Genomic DNA, 16,078 nt, shown 5'->3' on the forward strand with positions numbered 1-16,078 from the left:
AATACAGATATGGTGGTTTACCTTGCCACCTGACTCAGCTGCCAGGCATTTTATGTTGGCAAAACTATATGCAAACTTAGGAAACGTATTTTAGAACACACCAGGGACATTAAAAATAAAAAAGGAGCTAGTGCCCTGTTTACTCATAGTATGGTATGTACACATTTTAAAAGGTTTTTATTTTTTTGTGATAGACCGGATACCTAAGACTGAAGCAGGTGGTGATTTTAAGACCTTGTTGGAAATGAGAGAGCGTTTGTCGCAGCTTTGTTTAGAAGCAAATAAACCACCAGGTATTAATGACTGCATTTCGATTTCTAGTATACCAAGATATAAATCGTATTTGATATGACAGAAGGAATTATTTCTTAGCATTATAGATAGGGTATTTTGCACATCAACAATTGTTTATGCTATGGACATGTACATAATTCTTACATATTCAAATTTTAAACAATTTTCATGAATTTATATACATTTTTATATTGTTTACATTTCTACAAATTGCATGGTACTTTATAGGTGCACTGCAATATTTTTACTAACAGATAATCACAAAATTAGGTAGTATAAAATGCAATTTTAAATATTAAGTGTGAGTTTTTTTATATTAACTGTTTTTATTTTTTATTGTTGCTATTTATTTAAACCAAGTTTAGCATTGCACTTCAAAAATACTATGAAATATTTGTTAAATTACTAATCACATGATTTAATTGATTGTAAATTGATTTATAAGGGCAGTTTTGCCTTGATGTATTTTACTCTGATGAAGCCCACAGAAGGATGGGTGAAAACGCTTAGTACGTTTTGGATGTAAATAAACAGCTGGTGTGTCTCTTGGTAATGTCGTGGATTTTTTTCCTTACTAGTTAGCCATAGTAAATAGTCGCTGGCTTGAATGAGTAGATGCCTGGTTGTAATGGTCAGAAGCCAGTTGTCTAGATATGGAAAAATCTGGTAGCCCTTGAGCCTAAGATGCACTTCAACCACTGCAAAGCATTTGGTGAACACCTTGGGGGCTGTGGTGAGAACAAACAGGAGTGACCTGAATTGGTAATGACTGGCTCCCAGCCAGAAATGTAGGAATTGCCTGGAGTGTCTGGCCATTTTTATATGGTAGAATGCGCCCCATCAGGTCCACAGAGCACATCCAATCATCTGTCTTCAAGAGAGGAAGGATGGACTGGATCGTGACCATCCTAAACTTTCTGTGCCTTATCGATTTGTTCACAGAGGTCAGATCCAGAATAGGTCTCAGGTCGGGGGGGGGGGGGGGGGCACTTAGATGACTCTCTCTTTTTGCAAAAAGCTTTCCTAGTTTCTGGGCAACGTCCTCCGTCTGACTGTGTGGAACATTGGGGAGAAAATGTTTTCTCTTGGGAGTTTCCAGAAAGGGAATGAAGCATCCTCAAGATATGATCCTTAGCACCTATTTGTCACTTGTGATGGCCTCCCAGGCCTTTGGGTGCAAGGAGAATCACCACCCCCCCCCACCGACTGCCTCCAGAGGAGGACAGTTGGGCAACTGTTCAGGATCGATGGAAGGGCTTGTCTTGAGTTGCTTCCCATGGCCCCTGATTTTGCAGAACCCCTTGGCTACATGGGCGGCGCCTTCCATTCTGATTATTTCCCCTTCTGCCCCAGGGGGAAAATTCTTCCAGAGTCCTTGTGACTTCTGAAACCACATTTTCTTACTCCCAAGATGGTTCTTGGAGAAGGTCCTTTGTGGGGTAGAGAAGCGTATTCCGATGGCAGATAAGGCCTTTCTGTCCTTCTCACTCCAGGATAGAGTCTCATGAACTGTTGGTCCAAATAAGGTGGAACCATCAAAGGGGGCATTAATAAAGGCTTGCTTGAAAGGCTCCACAAAATCGTACAGCCTCATCCAGGCATGACACCTCAGGGCATTGGCTGAGCCAGCAGCCCTTGAAGTACCCTCTGCAGCATGGGAAATCAGCCTCATGGACATACTGGCTAGTGACTGTAGGGTAGCCAGTCTGGAGGAAAAGGTTTTCTGATCCTCAGTGGACATGGACCCTCGGGTCAAGCTAGAAAAATCCTTTACCAAGTCCCTTTGTTCATAGGCAGGTACTAGGCTATCATCCCAACGGCCTAGGTAAGCCTAGCCAACAAGGTTCCCTGGATTACGCCACCGAAGAAAATTATTTTCCTGTGCCCCTGTTGAGCAGAGCCACAGAAGTGAACCCCCGGGTGTATTTCTTATTTTCCATCCACTTATCAAGATTTTTCTTGAAGAGTGATAATGAGGAACTTTGCTTCACATAGATGGGTAAGCTTGTTCCAGTGTATAGGAAGTCTCTGGGAAAGGAACCTATCCTTCCAGCATGTCTTGTTTATTGTGGTGACAAGGTTTAGGTCCTTAGACCGTTGTAGCTCGGAGGGATAGGGATTGGGATTTCTTTAGGTGTAGCATGTCCAGCAGCTCTGGGTTTGACATAACTTTATATGTTAGGCAGAGATAACCTCAGAGTAGGCGATATGCTACGGAGTAAAGCTGGAGTTTTTTGAGATGGTCAGTGTAGGGCATCTGTTTGAGGCCAGTAATCCTCTTAGTGAGGTACTTCTGTGGCCTTTCCAGCTGCTGCAGATGTCTTGTGTGGTACATTCCAAAAGGGGTGTTGTACTCTATAATGGGTCTAATGAGTGTCGAGTAGAGGGGAACAATGACTTCTTTTTTCCTAGATGAGAACCCTTTTGTAATGAGGTGTGCCACATAAAAGGATTTCCTGACTACTGTGGCGATGTGATTATCAAAGGAAAGACTACTGTCTACTTGTGTCCCCAGGTCTCTTATTACACATTCGGTATTAAGTAGACTGCCGCCTATGTGATAGTTCATGGGTACAGAGTTTTTACCAAAGGGGATGACAATGCAATTTTTGGCATTGATCTTCAGGCCATGGCTCTGACACCAGGCATCTGTCTCAATGAGGCCCTTCTGTAGGATGTCCACATCATTTGGGGACTCAACTATGGCTCCTAGTTTGCAGTCATCTGCGAACTACATTAGCCAAAGGCCTTCTGTGTTAGCCTGTACTTCAGAGGAATAGATACCAAACAGGAGAGGTCCCAGGACTGAACCCTGTGGTACTCCACTTGTCACTGGTTTGAAGTCAGATTTGGAGTCATAGGTTCATAGGTAGGTATTAGGCTATCGGCCCTGGGGCCTATACAAGCCCAGCCAAAAAGGTACCCTGGCTTTTGCCACCCAAGAAAATTATTTTCCTGTGCCACTGTCAAGCAGAGCTACAGAAGTGATCCCTGTGGTGAATTTCTTATTTCCTATCCAATCATCAAGATTTTTCTTGAAGAGTGCTAATGAGGAGCTTTGTTTGATATAGACAGGTAGTCAATTCCAGAGTATGGGAAGTCTTCTGGGACAGCAATCTATCCCTCCGGCATGTTCTGTTTATTGTGGTGACAAGGTTTAGATCCCTAGAGCATGTAGCTTGGACAGATTGGGATTTCTTTAAGTGGAGCATGTCCAACAGCTTTGGGTATGACATAGCTTTGTAATTTAGGCAGAGATCACCTCTGAGTAGGCGATATGCGACGGAGTAAAGCTGGAGTTTTTTTGAGACGGTCTGCGTAGGGCACCTGTTTGAGGCCGGTAATCCTCTTTGTGAGGTATTTCTGCGGCCTTTCCAGTTGTTGCAGATGTCTTGTGAGGTACATACCAAAAGGGGCGTTGTACTCTATAATGGGTCTAATGAGTGATGAGTAGAGGGGAATAATGACCTCTTTTTTTCTGGATGAGAAACCTTTTGTGATGAGGTATGCCACGTAGAAGGATTTCCTGACTACTGTGGCGATGTGATTATCAAAGGAGAGACTACTGCCCACCTGTGTCCCAAGGTCTCTTACCACACTTTCGGTGTTAAGTATACTACCGCCTATGTTGTAGTTCATGGGTACAGAGTTTTTACCAAAGGGGATGACAATGCACTTTTTAGCATTGAGCTTGAGGCCATGGCTTTGACACCAGGCATCTGTCTCAGTGAGGCCCTTTTGTAGGATGTCCACATCGTTAGGAGTTTCTATTATGGCTAATAGTTTGCAGTCATCTGCAAACTTCATTAGCCAAAGACCTTCTGTGTTAGCCTGTACTTCAGAGAAGTAGATATCAAACAGGAGAGGACCCAGGACTGAACCCTGTGGTACTCCACTTGTCACTGGTCTGAAGTCGAATTTAGAGTCTGCTACTTTCACAGTGTGGGTTCCGTCAGTGAGTCAGTTGGCAACCCATCTTGTGACATAGGGATTTATACCTAGTTTAGTGAGTTTATCTATAATTCCAGAGTGGGGGATGGTGTCAAAAGCCTTGGCAAGATCTAGATAGGCTGTATGAACCACCTTACCCTTGTCTATGGCTTTGGTGACTGCTTCAAAGAAGTCTATCAAGTCTGCAACATTTACAGTGTGGGTTCTGTCAGTGAGCCAATTGGCAACCCATCTTGTGTTGTAGCCTTGTAATGTGGGATAAATAGTTTAACACCTTCAAGGTGAATGTGGAAGAGACGTAAACTCTTTTGCCAAGTCTGTCCAAAGCCCGGAATTCCCTGTTTGGGAATGAACATAGGAGCTCTCCTGGGCAAACTTCTTCTTGGTGGCTGCCGCAACAACAATGGCAACTACAGGGATACCCTCAGATGAAAACAACTTGTCCATGGGGGTGCTAAGAATTTTGTCTGCTCATTTGTGGATTATCTCTACTGTATCTTGTTCCCCCCAAGCCCTGGAAGCGGGTCGACTATGGGGGTGGGGGGGGGCCCAGGTAGTAGATGGGCTGGACCCAAAAGCCTCGAACAACACTGACTCCTCCGGGAAAGGGTTTTGGGCTGTTCAACCGCTCCACTGACATAGGATTTCTAAAATGTTTCCAAAGGAGGTGTCATTGGGTAGGGACTTTGGGGACCCTTCTCCTTACTCAAAATCTGTTTCCATGGTAACTAATTCCATAGGGGAATCAATATGTCTCTTTTTACACAGCCTCTTTTGGGGGACCCCTTCAGTGGGATGCTCTGGGGAGGTATCAGAAGATGCCTAGGGTTCCGCAGTGTGGAGGGTGTGGAGGCTTTGGAGGACCAGCTGTCCACAAGGAAGACTGGAGGCCTCAGGCACCAAACCAGAATAAGGAGGGGGAGGTAATGTGGCAGAAAGTGCTGAGAGTCTCCTAGCTGGGAGAGAACCCTCTCCACCACTTCAAAAGCCGAAGATCCCTGAACCATCAAAAGCTGCCCCCCCCCCCGGAACTGAACCTACTATAGCCGACACCTCTGGGAGTGCTCGAGGCCCCTGCTCCAAAGGAGGAGTCACAGCCAAAGCATCAAGGTGAAGCAAAGGCTCTGAAAGTTTCAGATTTGACTTTCTCCTCCCAGAACCAACCTCGATGCTATGTCTCTGAGACATGCTTGGAACCAAAGCCAAAGGAACAGAGTGGGTCAGAGAAATAGTTGGGGTGAAGAGGAATTCTCTCTTCGCTCCAACACCTCAGCATCGGAGACCAAAGGTACCAAAGACTGAAGGGCAAATCTGAGAAGCAACCAAAGGTCGGAAAGGTGAAACCCTCACGGATCCAAATATGGACGTTGCGGACAAAAACCCCATCTGAATCCAAACCTGGAGGAACTGCCTCATCAGTCTGCCTTAGAGGATAGGTTCCAGAAAGACCTGGAAGAAACTGATGACTGGGTTTCGAGAATCTCCTGGAGGAGTGAGATCAGGACCTAGGTACTGGCCCAGTCAACGCCAATCTAGGAACCAACACAGTCAGAGCTGGTGAGGAGCTACTCAGCCTCAGGACAATGGGGATGACTGGGGTAGAGGAGAAGAAGTTGGAACTCAGCTTGGAAAAGACCAAGTTGGTTCAAACAATTTCAGAGTCATTTTAGGAGGCTCCCAGGAAGACCGCATGGGAGAGTGCTTCCTGCCCTCCTGGGTCTCCTTAAGCCTCTAAGTAGGGGGTTGAGCCCCTGAAGTTTAAGGCATGGAGGGAGCAGGAAACAACCCTCTAAGCACCAGTTTGCTCCTCCTGTCCACCAGAGCTCAGGGGTGGAAGGCGTGACAAACAGAGCAAGGGGCTTGAAGATGGGTAGGCCCCAAGCAATACACACACTCCCTGTGGGCATCAGACAAGGGAATCTTCCACCCACAAGAAGTGCATTTTTTAAAACCTTGTGGTTTCTCTGACATCTTAAAAGAAAGGATAAAAAGAAAGTTTTTTTTTTGTTTTTTTTATAAAAGAAAGAGAGAACTAGGCACAGAGAAAACCCAATTAAAGGAGAAGAAATACATTTAAACAAAAGAAGAGAGACTACACGAAGTGTGACTATAGATTTTAAACGGCAGAGAAAGAAAAAAAAAAAGGAGGAAAAACACTTACCAAAAAAAACCAAAAAATCAACTACTGCTGGAGGAACAGGTGAACTCATTGCTGAAGCTAAGTACTGAAAACGAGATCGGAGGTAAATTGAGGGAGTGGGGCATTGTGGGTATAGGTGAGGAGCTCAAGTCAGGAAGCTCAAACTGTAGAAAATGCGGCCGGTCGGTTCTGAAAACTGGAACAGAGACCCAGAGGTACATGAAATGAAGAGGACAACATCAGACTGCATATGCTATCTACTTGATCAGTTGTGATGTCTGGCTGAGTAGAAAACTTACCAATTTTACTCAAACATTTTTATGGAAGCTCAAATAAACCTCCCTGTCTTTGACACTGAGAACTGCCTTGGTCCTCTATAGGCATCTGATCCTTTAGTTGCTGAATTCTCCTCTGCACACGGAATACCCCGATGGAAAGCAATCAATGTCTTTATCATGTTTTATTCTTATTCAGCTTCTTCTGTTCCGGATGGAAAATGCGTTACCTAAAGTCAACTGTCTACCTTGCTAATATTCCCTTAGCATCATAAACCTGGACTGGTTCTTTGCCTTATGCCCACTGCTTGTTGAGATACGTTCTGGTTACCACTCAACCCTGAAAAAGATAAAGCAGCCATCTCTGTCTGTACAGAGCTGACATTGCAGGGAGTGACATGGCTTAGCTGGCTTGCCTCTCCCCGAGTTGGGGAGGTGTATGGTGTGACAGCACATCTCCAAGTGGAACGTTCCCATGGAAGAATCTAGAAAATCACTGGACCACTGGCTTCAAATGTGGGGCTGGACTGTCTTGAGAATTTACATCACTTGCAGAAGCAAGTGACTTGCCCTTGCTGACGATCACTGCGGGTCTATATTATATCATCGAAGGTTCAACTCAGTGAACCTCAGTTCGTTGAACTTAAAACAGAGAATGTTCACTTAAGTGAACATTCACATCAGTGAATATTTTACACAGGGAATAGAATTAGTTGACCAACATTGCGACTGTCACACACTGTATTATGTCAAACCCACCCTGGCGGGGGGCTGTGCCCCCCACATCCCTCTTATCTACATATACCAAGTCCGAGACTGCGCTACAGTGTGGAAAAGGGCAAATTTCCTGATGTTGACCAACTAATTCCATTCCCTGTGAATGATTTGCTGATGTGAACATTTGCTGTTTTGGGTTCAACAAACAGAGGTTTACTGAGTTGGACCTTTGATTATATGATACAGAACAGACCACTGCATGTAGATCTCTTGCAGATTTAATGGGCATGCACAGTGGGTGACACTGTTTCAAAGATAAAAAAAATGATCTGCCCCTGATGGCCTCCTCAGTGATGGCCATTTTTGGCTGACCCTCACCATGGTGAACAAATGGATCAGTACATAGGAGAGGGCCTGATTAGAACTGGTAGACAGGATCTGGTGACTGACTCAGAGTATGTTTATACATATATATATATATATATATATATATATATATGTATATATATGAATCACTTCTTTCAACTGGCTCATCTTATTAGCTAGACAGTACAATGATTATGCAATATTTTGTGAATTAACACCCAAACCAGTATGGCACTGAACTTAACATAAATGTAGACACAGCACTTGCTAATACAGAACATTAATAGTGAGGTCTTGGACTACATAGATCACTTTTCTGCTGAATGTAAACACTGCTAAAATTGTTTACTACTTGAAACAGAAAAAATACAAACATACTTACAGAAAAAATATTTCTCTCTTAGTCTTACTGTCCAGTTGTTGTCAATTTATAACAAACTACCAACATGAGACCTTGTTTTGGTTAACTGACGTATGTGATGATGTGGGTTGTTGCCATCTGTGCCAGAGAGAGTGGGGTAGTGCATGTGTGACGTGCCAGCAAGGCTGGAGTTTTGTGGATGGTTTTACATAATTTCTCTGCCATACTGACTTGTACAGATGCTTGTGTTAAAAACATCAACAGTGTTGTTATAATTGATTAAATGTATATGTTTAAACAAAGAATTCTGTAAGGGAAGAGTAGAAGTTTTTGAAATTATTCTATAATTTTTCAAATAACTGCAATAGATCTTTGCAAAGCTCTGAATGTGTATTGTACCAGAGTCAGGTGATCAAATGTGATGTCATTCTATAACCAGCAATGACAGGATGGAACTCTCACAGCAGTTTGTTTTGGTTTGCTTTCTTTGGAACTTGGTATAAAAATCTATGACAGTTATCACAGTCAGTTCAGTTAGTTGTGCAGATCAGTTAGTTAAAAGTTAGAAGTTTATCAGCTTGCCTTCTGGAAGTAAGCATCTCTACATGTAATCTTGCCTTGCTGTATTAATTAAGTTAGCTAGAGAACAGTTATTCTTTAGACAGTCAGGAAATACATTGAGATTAGTTAAGTATTGTTTTTCCTACATCTGTTTGAATATGTACCAGCCTTTCCAGAGAGAGAGAGAGAGTGTGTGTGTGTGTGTGTGTGTGTGTGTGTGTGTGTGTGTGTGTGTGTGTGTGTGTGTGTGTGTGTGTGTGTGTGAAAATCTAATACCCAGGTGTGGGTATGTCAGCTACTTGGAACTGGTGAGTCTTGTTTGGGATCTGGAGACACAGGAAGTCCAGTCCCAGGTCTGGAGCGTGTTCCATGTGTGGTCTTGTGGGAAACTGTACTTGATGCAGACAGCTGCATCTGAAAATACTGTGCAAGTTTATTCCTGTTCTTAGTGGCCGTCTGTCACCAGTAACAGTGGCGAGGACTGAGGCTGCTTGATTACTGGCCCGGAGTAGAGAGGCCGTCACAACATACAGTATTTACCCGTTACAGCTGAAAATGCAGCTGATGCTCACCTGATAATAAGGTTGCAAGGAAGAAAAGAAAAAAGACATTTGTATAACCTTTCTGGTCATCATGGCAACCACAGAAGTACATGTTATTTGAAAAGCGGTAGAAAAATTTGATGAGTAAAGACAAAATAAGCTATCCCATATCCTATTCACATTTATAGTTTGCTCAAGTCACATGACCCGAAACATTAGCAGTGCTTTAACCCTTTCTTACATAACACTGCTTTAAAGTTTTTCATATCATTCATACCTGGATCTGCACCTGTGTTTAGCTTCACTTGCCAAGCATATTCTTTCCAGTTTAAATCCACTTCTGCATCCCAACTCTTGTCTTCATTTAAAACTTGGTCAATAACAGTAAAACTAAAACCCACTAACTCTGTTATGACAGTTAACAACATTTCTTGCTAGGGCATTAGTTACATCCAGTTTTTCAACTGCCCTCAGGTGCTCATAAATTCTGCGATGGAAGCTACGTATAGTTCTTCCTATGTAAAATCCATCGCAACAATTACATAATACTAGATACACAATGAATTTAGACTTGCAATTGTAATTCCCCTTGATATTAATAGTAAAGTCCCAAGCATTTACTACTATTTTGTTCCCCAGTACCAAAAACTTAAAATAATTGCAGTCTTCACATCTTGACATCCCATTATAAGCAATAGGAGTATTACATTTTTTGGTTTCTAAAAAATCCTTAAGACTTTTCCCTCTTTTTATGACAAAAGTAGGACTCTCGTATAAAAAAGCACCCAACTCTTGGAAATTCTTAAAAAAATTCCATTTATTTGTGATGATCTGCTTAATACTGTACATATCGACTGAATTTTCCAATACACAACTCGGATTATAATCTACTCCTTCACTATTTCTTTCAACATCCTTTGTTGTTCCTTTCTTCCTCCCGGCTTTAATTTTATCTATTGCTTCACTTATTACCCCAGTAGTGTAACCCCCGATTAAAAATTTTTTTCTTAACATCTCACATTCTTCCAAAAAATACTCCTCTTCGTCAGTGAGTCTATTCATTCTACCAAGCTGACCAAACACAATATTATTTTCAAGCTCACACTATGTAAACTGCTATATTCCAAGTAGCTGTTACTCTGGACATCTTTTTTAAAAAATTTAACCAAGATTTTTCTCCCTATCTTGTACACAGTCAGATCCAGGTAATTCACACTTATTCTACTACTATTAAAAGAAAACTTTAAATTGCTTGTAACAGAATTTAAATATTCACAGAATTTCAACAATTCTGACTCAGAACCTTCCCATAAAAAAACAAGTAATCAATAAAGTGTTTGTAAAAATAAATATTGCTAGCAAATGTAGAATTAAAAATAAATTCTCTTTCCCAACTAGTCATGAACAATGACTTGTTTTTTTATGGGAATTCCGATTCTGTATCACAGCTCAAAAAATCATTTCCTTAGTTACACCGATTTGCTCACCCAGTATTTCTGACACCGTAGTCTACTTGCAATCCTTAAAGTCTGCCAACTCATTACACTCATAAAAAATAGGCTCCCAATTACCTCTTTCTTCCCCATCACACATCCAAAAGTTACAATATGTTGTTGTTGTTCTTTCGGCTTTTCCCGGATAGGGGTCACCACAGCGAAACTCCAGTCCGCTAATGATTGGCAGTCGATTTTAATGGTGCCGAGGTACCAGCCCGACGCCCAACCTTCAATGAAGGCACGCCCTTCACTTATGTCTTTCGAACATCAATCAAGCACAGGGAGGACATGCAGACTCCACACAGAAGGCACTCCAGCCGAGAATCGATCGGGAGAACCTCTTGCTGTGAGGCAACAACGCTACCGCTGTACCACTGTGGCTTCCAACAGTTACAATATACCTGAGGAAAAAAAAAACTCTTACACTTCCAGGCAAAGATCCTAAATCTTCTAGAATCTGTTGCATATTTGGGAATTCATACATATACCCCCCCCCCATTGTTTCTTTTTGAATTGCTTATCCAATGCTTCTTCCCAATCCTTTCTACCCCTCTTTTGATTGATTCACATAGTTATCATGCAATATTTTATATGCCCTACTAATTATCCCTTTTTTAACAGCAGTTTCCGTTACACATTCTAGTAAAAACTCTACCAGCACTGGTCTTTCGCTTAGGATCCCCTATTTCTTTTTTTTTTTGCCTATACTCTGATATCAATCCTTGATGGGGAAGGCAGCCTCTAGCCTGCAGTCCAAACAAATAATTGTCCTCTTCTCATTCTATTACCTTTCCCTCGCTAATTATTTGCTCCCAATACATTGGCTCCTTTGCCAGTTTTCTCCAGTAAATTCCAGCCCCCTCTAGCTTACTATCTGTACTCCTAATTGGAGTCATCCCTTTCATCAGAAACTCCTTCCTCTATCCCTTGTGTAGGCTTAATTCTTACAAAACTTTCTGCTACTTTACGAATATAATATTTTCTATGGTTACTGTTATTCCCCTTAAGGATCTACATCCAAAACCCAAGTCTCTCGGTTTTTCTTGAGCTTCCCTCCTATGTCATCATCATGCCTTTCCACTTTGAATTATAGCTTTCTGGTTGTGCTATGTACAGGAGCCTTAACTCTGTAGCTCTGAAAAAAAAAAACTTCAAATCAGGTAACCCCAAACCACCTAGTTCTATCGGAAAGCTCAGTTTATCCCACTCAGCTCTTGCAATCTTCCCTCCCAGATAAACTCCTTCAACCCTTTATTAATTGCTATCCACACTTCTCCTATAGTTGATAAAAATATGCCTAACCAGTGTATAAAACTAAAGGGGCTAACACATTTTCACTGCTTGTATCTTGCGACCATATCCATAAAATAAGAGCTTCCAACTTCTCAGTTTTTTTATCTTTTCTTTAGTCTCTTCCATGTATACCAGTTACCATAACAGAATAATTTTTAGTCCATACTTCTAAGTACTTCATTTTATTATGTCCCTGTACACATGGGTATTGCCAATTAATGTGCGGGTACAATAGTTTACAACTATTGTCTTTGTTTTATCCTCATTAATTTTGTATCCTGAAAACACTTGAAACTGTCTCAGAGTGTTCCACAACACTAAAATGTCCTTTTCTGGTTTTATCAGGTACGAAATGTTATCTTCAAATAAAGTCAGCTTTTCGTGACTACCACACCAACTGTATCCCTGAATTTCTGAATCTCTTATTTTCTTTGTCAATAGTTCTAAATAAAATGCAAATCATAAATGGGAAAAAGAATACCCCTGACTGGTTCCTCTGCTCAAATAGAACCTATCAGAGAGGAACCAACCCCCTTTAATTTTCACCTCCGATCCCTCATATATCCTCCTAATCAACCTTATAATTTTATCAGGGAATGCAAAGGCTTCCTTTGCCTTATCATAAAATCCCAGGTTACTCTGTCTAATGTTTAGTTAGCTTACATTCTTGACTTCATGAAGAATGCTGATTAAGGGCACAGTTTGACATGTATGAATAAATGCATGATGAAGCTCTCAGCTTATCACTACACTGGGGCCACAGAGGATGAGTGTAGCTCAGTAACTTAAAAGATTAACAATATAGTAGGTAAATTTCAATTTTATAAGATGAGAAGTGAATATATTATGTGAAAATTATTCAACTGTATGTAATATGCAAGATACTTTATCTTAACAAAAAGAAACCAAAGAGGGAATGCATTACAATAGGTGTGAGGAAAAAGGATTATGGGGACAGAGTTATATGGCAGGAGGAACATTTTCTGATAATGATGAAAGTATGTGTTCAGAATAAAAACAGAGTCATCTAACAACGGCTACTGAATCTTGGAAAATGGATGCAATTTTCATCTATTAGTAGAACGTTTATAAAAATTTGTTACATCATGTCCAGATTTGGAGAACAAGGGATACACAGAAAAGCAAATGAAACAGCATAGGATACTAGGGTAGATTCTGAGGAAAGGTTGGAAGTCCTTACTGTGAGTCTTTTAGACAAGAGTTGGGGAAGTATAGAGAGAGAGAGAGAGAGATCTGGACATTCACAATGAAAGGTGAGATCTGGGAAGAGAAACATTATCCTAAAAAATAAACAAAAAATGTGGAGAAAGAAGTGCCTCAATGATAAAAGATTCAGTAGGGAAATTAAGAAAACAAAAACTACAAAAAAAAGAGTAACCAGTGCAAGAAATGTACTTCAAAGGTATGGCAGATTTTATGATGGTAGATTGCTTTAAAATAATTAAGGAACAAAAAATTGTACTGAGGATACAAATGCAGTGGTGGTGGCTACTGCACAGAGACTAAATGGGTGTTTATTTAAACTATACTGTCTTTTACCATCTCTAGTTGGATTACAGTGTGCTTATTAACCTTCACTTTGGCAATATGTTGCATAATACTAAAACAAAAGGCAATGTAATACTGAAAATAAGGATCAAATGAAAACAAGTATGAAAAGCAAATTGAAAACATTAATGACATACCTATAAGCCTGTCCAAGACTTTTGTAGGCATCAATAAAATCTGTTTTATGTTTCAGAGCTTCTTTGAATTCAACAACTGCTTCCTAATATGAAACGAGAAGATAATCATAACAGTTTACAATATTAAGATGATAATAAAGGTCACACTTGCAAACTTTTTTTCAGGTTCACATAAACATACTTAAAGAGCTGAATCAGTATCGCAGCCCTGCCAAAAGGTTTTGTTTGTGAACAGGAAAACCCTATACAGGTGAATGGAGGAAAAAAAAAACACCCATACTCTGAAAACATAAGGAATGACCTTATGAGAAAAATGATGTAATGCAGAACTAGTTCTATAAACAGACATTAGCTTTTGACTGTAAAATAAAGATCACACCTAGTGTAACGTGTAATTTATTCATTCCATTTTCATTGCAACAGCAAAAGGATACAATTATATGCAAGATGCTGCTGCATACTGAATTAGAATTATACACCGGCACATACAGTTTTCACCCAGAAAAGTACAGATGTGCAGGTTCTACTTACCTGTAACAGTAGACATTTAAATTCCTCACCGGCTCAGTGGCCAAGGTAACCCAGTACTGACCAGATTTTAAAAGTTCAGACTTCCTTCCCTCTCTCCTCCTGTGGGAGCTGATTGGCTGAGCACAGCCTGAGGTGGAAACATACAGCTGTCAAAGGAATTGAGTATTCAGGCTTTTTCAATTCCACAAAAGAGGACAGAACAGTACCTGAAGCCAGAATCTTGTACCAAGAGTAAATTTGCAGCCAATCAGAATATCGTATAAAAACCAAATCCAACCAGAACCGAATCATCTTAAGGATGGCGGGTGGGTGCTACCACTGAGTCAGTGATGAATTTGGATATCTACATACTAGGGTTTATGCCACTGTATTATGTTCTTCATTCCCACTGCTTCAGTGGCATTTTGGGTAGATTCCCAAAGCTTACCTTACCTGGGTGGCAGAAGGATAAGGATCCAGGAGCCCTCTGAGAATGGTCTAGCAAAGCCTGCTCTGGACCTTTAAACGAAATCCAGTTTGTAATGCTTTGTGAAGCCATGAACAGAGGACCAGGTGCTGTCTCTAGAATGCTTCTACAGTCCACTCCTTTCCAATATAAACCTTGCCTGTGATGTAAATAGCACCTGCTGGAGAGATAGGTATGTATCCCACAGACTACCCAGTCTATGAACATGCTCCCCATCCATGTGAAGCAGAGTTCCTTCCTGACCCAATTCAAGTGTAAATTAGACAATTGGATGGGAAACCAGAAATTCATCCCTGGTTTGGCACCTATGTCTCTAATGAACACAGGTAACTTGTAATTGGTTCATCTCCCAGGCCCATGCTTACACTTATCAAGGGTATCAGAACTTGTCAGAGATTTGGGTTGTATGGCTAGGCTTAAAAAGGCCCTTGTGGTCATTAGCCTAGTAAACTCCTATGAACCTATAAATATGCCATCAAAGAGGATAGAGCCTTAGCCTAGTTTGGAAAAAATGTACCATACTGGGAGAAAAAGAAAAGCAAAGTAGAGGACAACTGTTGTGCAACAATTTGCTAACAGACAGGTTGCAACCATACAGGAGACAAAAAGCATTCCTAAAGGGCTTTGCCAGGGTAGCACTTGAGCTGCATGTATGCATCCAAGGTATGAAAAATCTTTTCTCCCTTGTTTTATGCATCAGAATAGAACAACAGGAGATTGATGGTTTCATTCAAGGTAAATTCAGAAACTTTAGGCATGAATGATGGATTAGTGGTAACACAAACTTGTATTTGTGAAAAATCAGAAAGGTTGGCCCACCGTACCTTCGCTTAATAGTACGTTGGTTAAATCTAGCACAAAACCGACAACTAGCTACGTCGTGGTCAGGGCCTAAAGAAGGAATACAATAGGAATGGAAATGCTTATGAGGTATTTGCTTCCCACAAGAAATGCAATTATTAACTTTTTCTGACATCGGACTGGAGCAAGAAAAAAGTTTCCCCAACGGGGTACTTAGCTTTGAGAAGAAGTAAGTCTTCGGACTGAAGCATGAAAAAATATCAGGAGTCAGCCAACCGGCACTTGCAATCTGCTTTCACCGCACGGCAAGAAAGACTGGAGAACATGACGTTGGCTGGCAGCTTTGTACTCCTAGCGCTCTGACGTCAGGGAGCATGACTGAACAGCCGACGCCGGACCCAGATTTTGGGATTCTGGACGACCGAGGACTGCCTGCCGGCAGGAAGAAACCTACAGTGATGACTACAAAAGTGAAACACGATGAACATCTTGTATTTGTGAAAAATCAGAAAGGACTGGCCCACCATGACTGGCTGAAACTCAGAGATTTGCCTTACACATATCAGAGCTACGAGTAA

At 41.2% G+C, this 16,078-nt stretch overlaps 1 protein-coding gene across 1 annotated transcript in view; it reads right to left on the reverse strand.

The window, feature by feature from the left end:
* The window catches only part of TTC13 (tetratricopeptide repeat domain 13), a gene marked incomplete in the record, with an annotated part of 1,979,199 nt that overhangs the window by 1,297,418 nt on the left and 665,703 nt on the right, over positions 1–16,078 (reverse strand). The window contains 1 exon segment of the mRNA XM_044063689.1: positions 13,703–13,785. Coding sequence (XP_043919624.1) covers positions 13,703–13,785 — 83 coding nt within the window.

The sequence above is a fragment of the Protopterus annectens genome, chromosome 1.part0 (genome assembly GCF_019279795.1).
Source record: "Protopterus annectens isolate FY-2018-M chromosome 1.part0, PAN1.0, whole genome shotgun sequence".
NCBI lineage: Eukaryota > Metazoa > Chordata > Ceratodontiformes > Protopteridae > Protopterus > Protopterus annectens.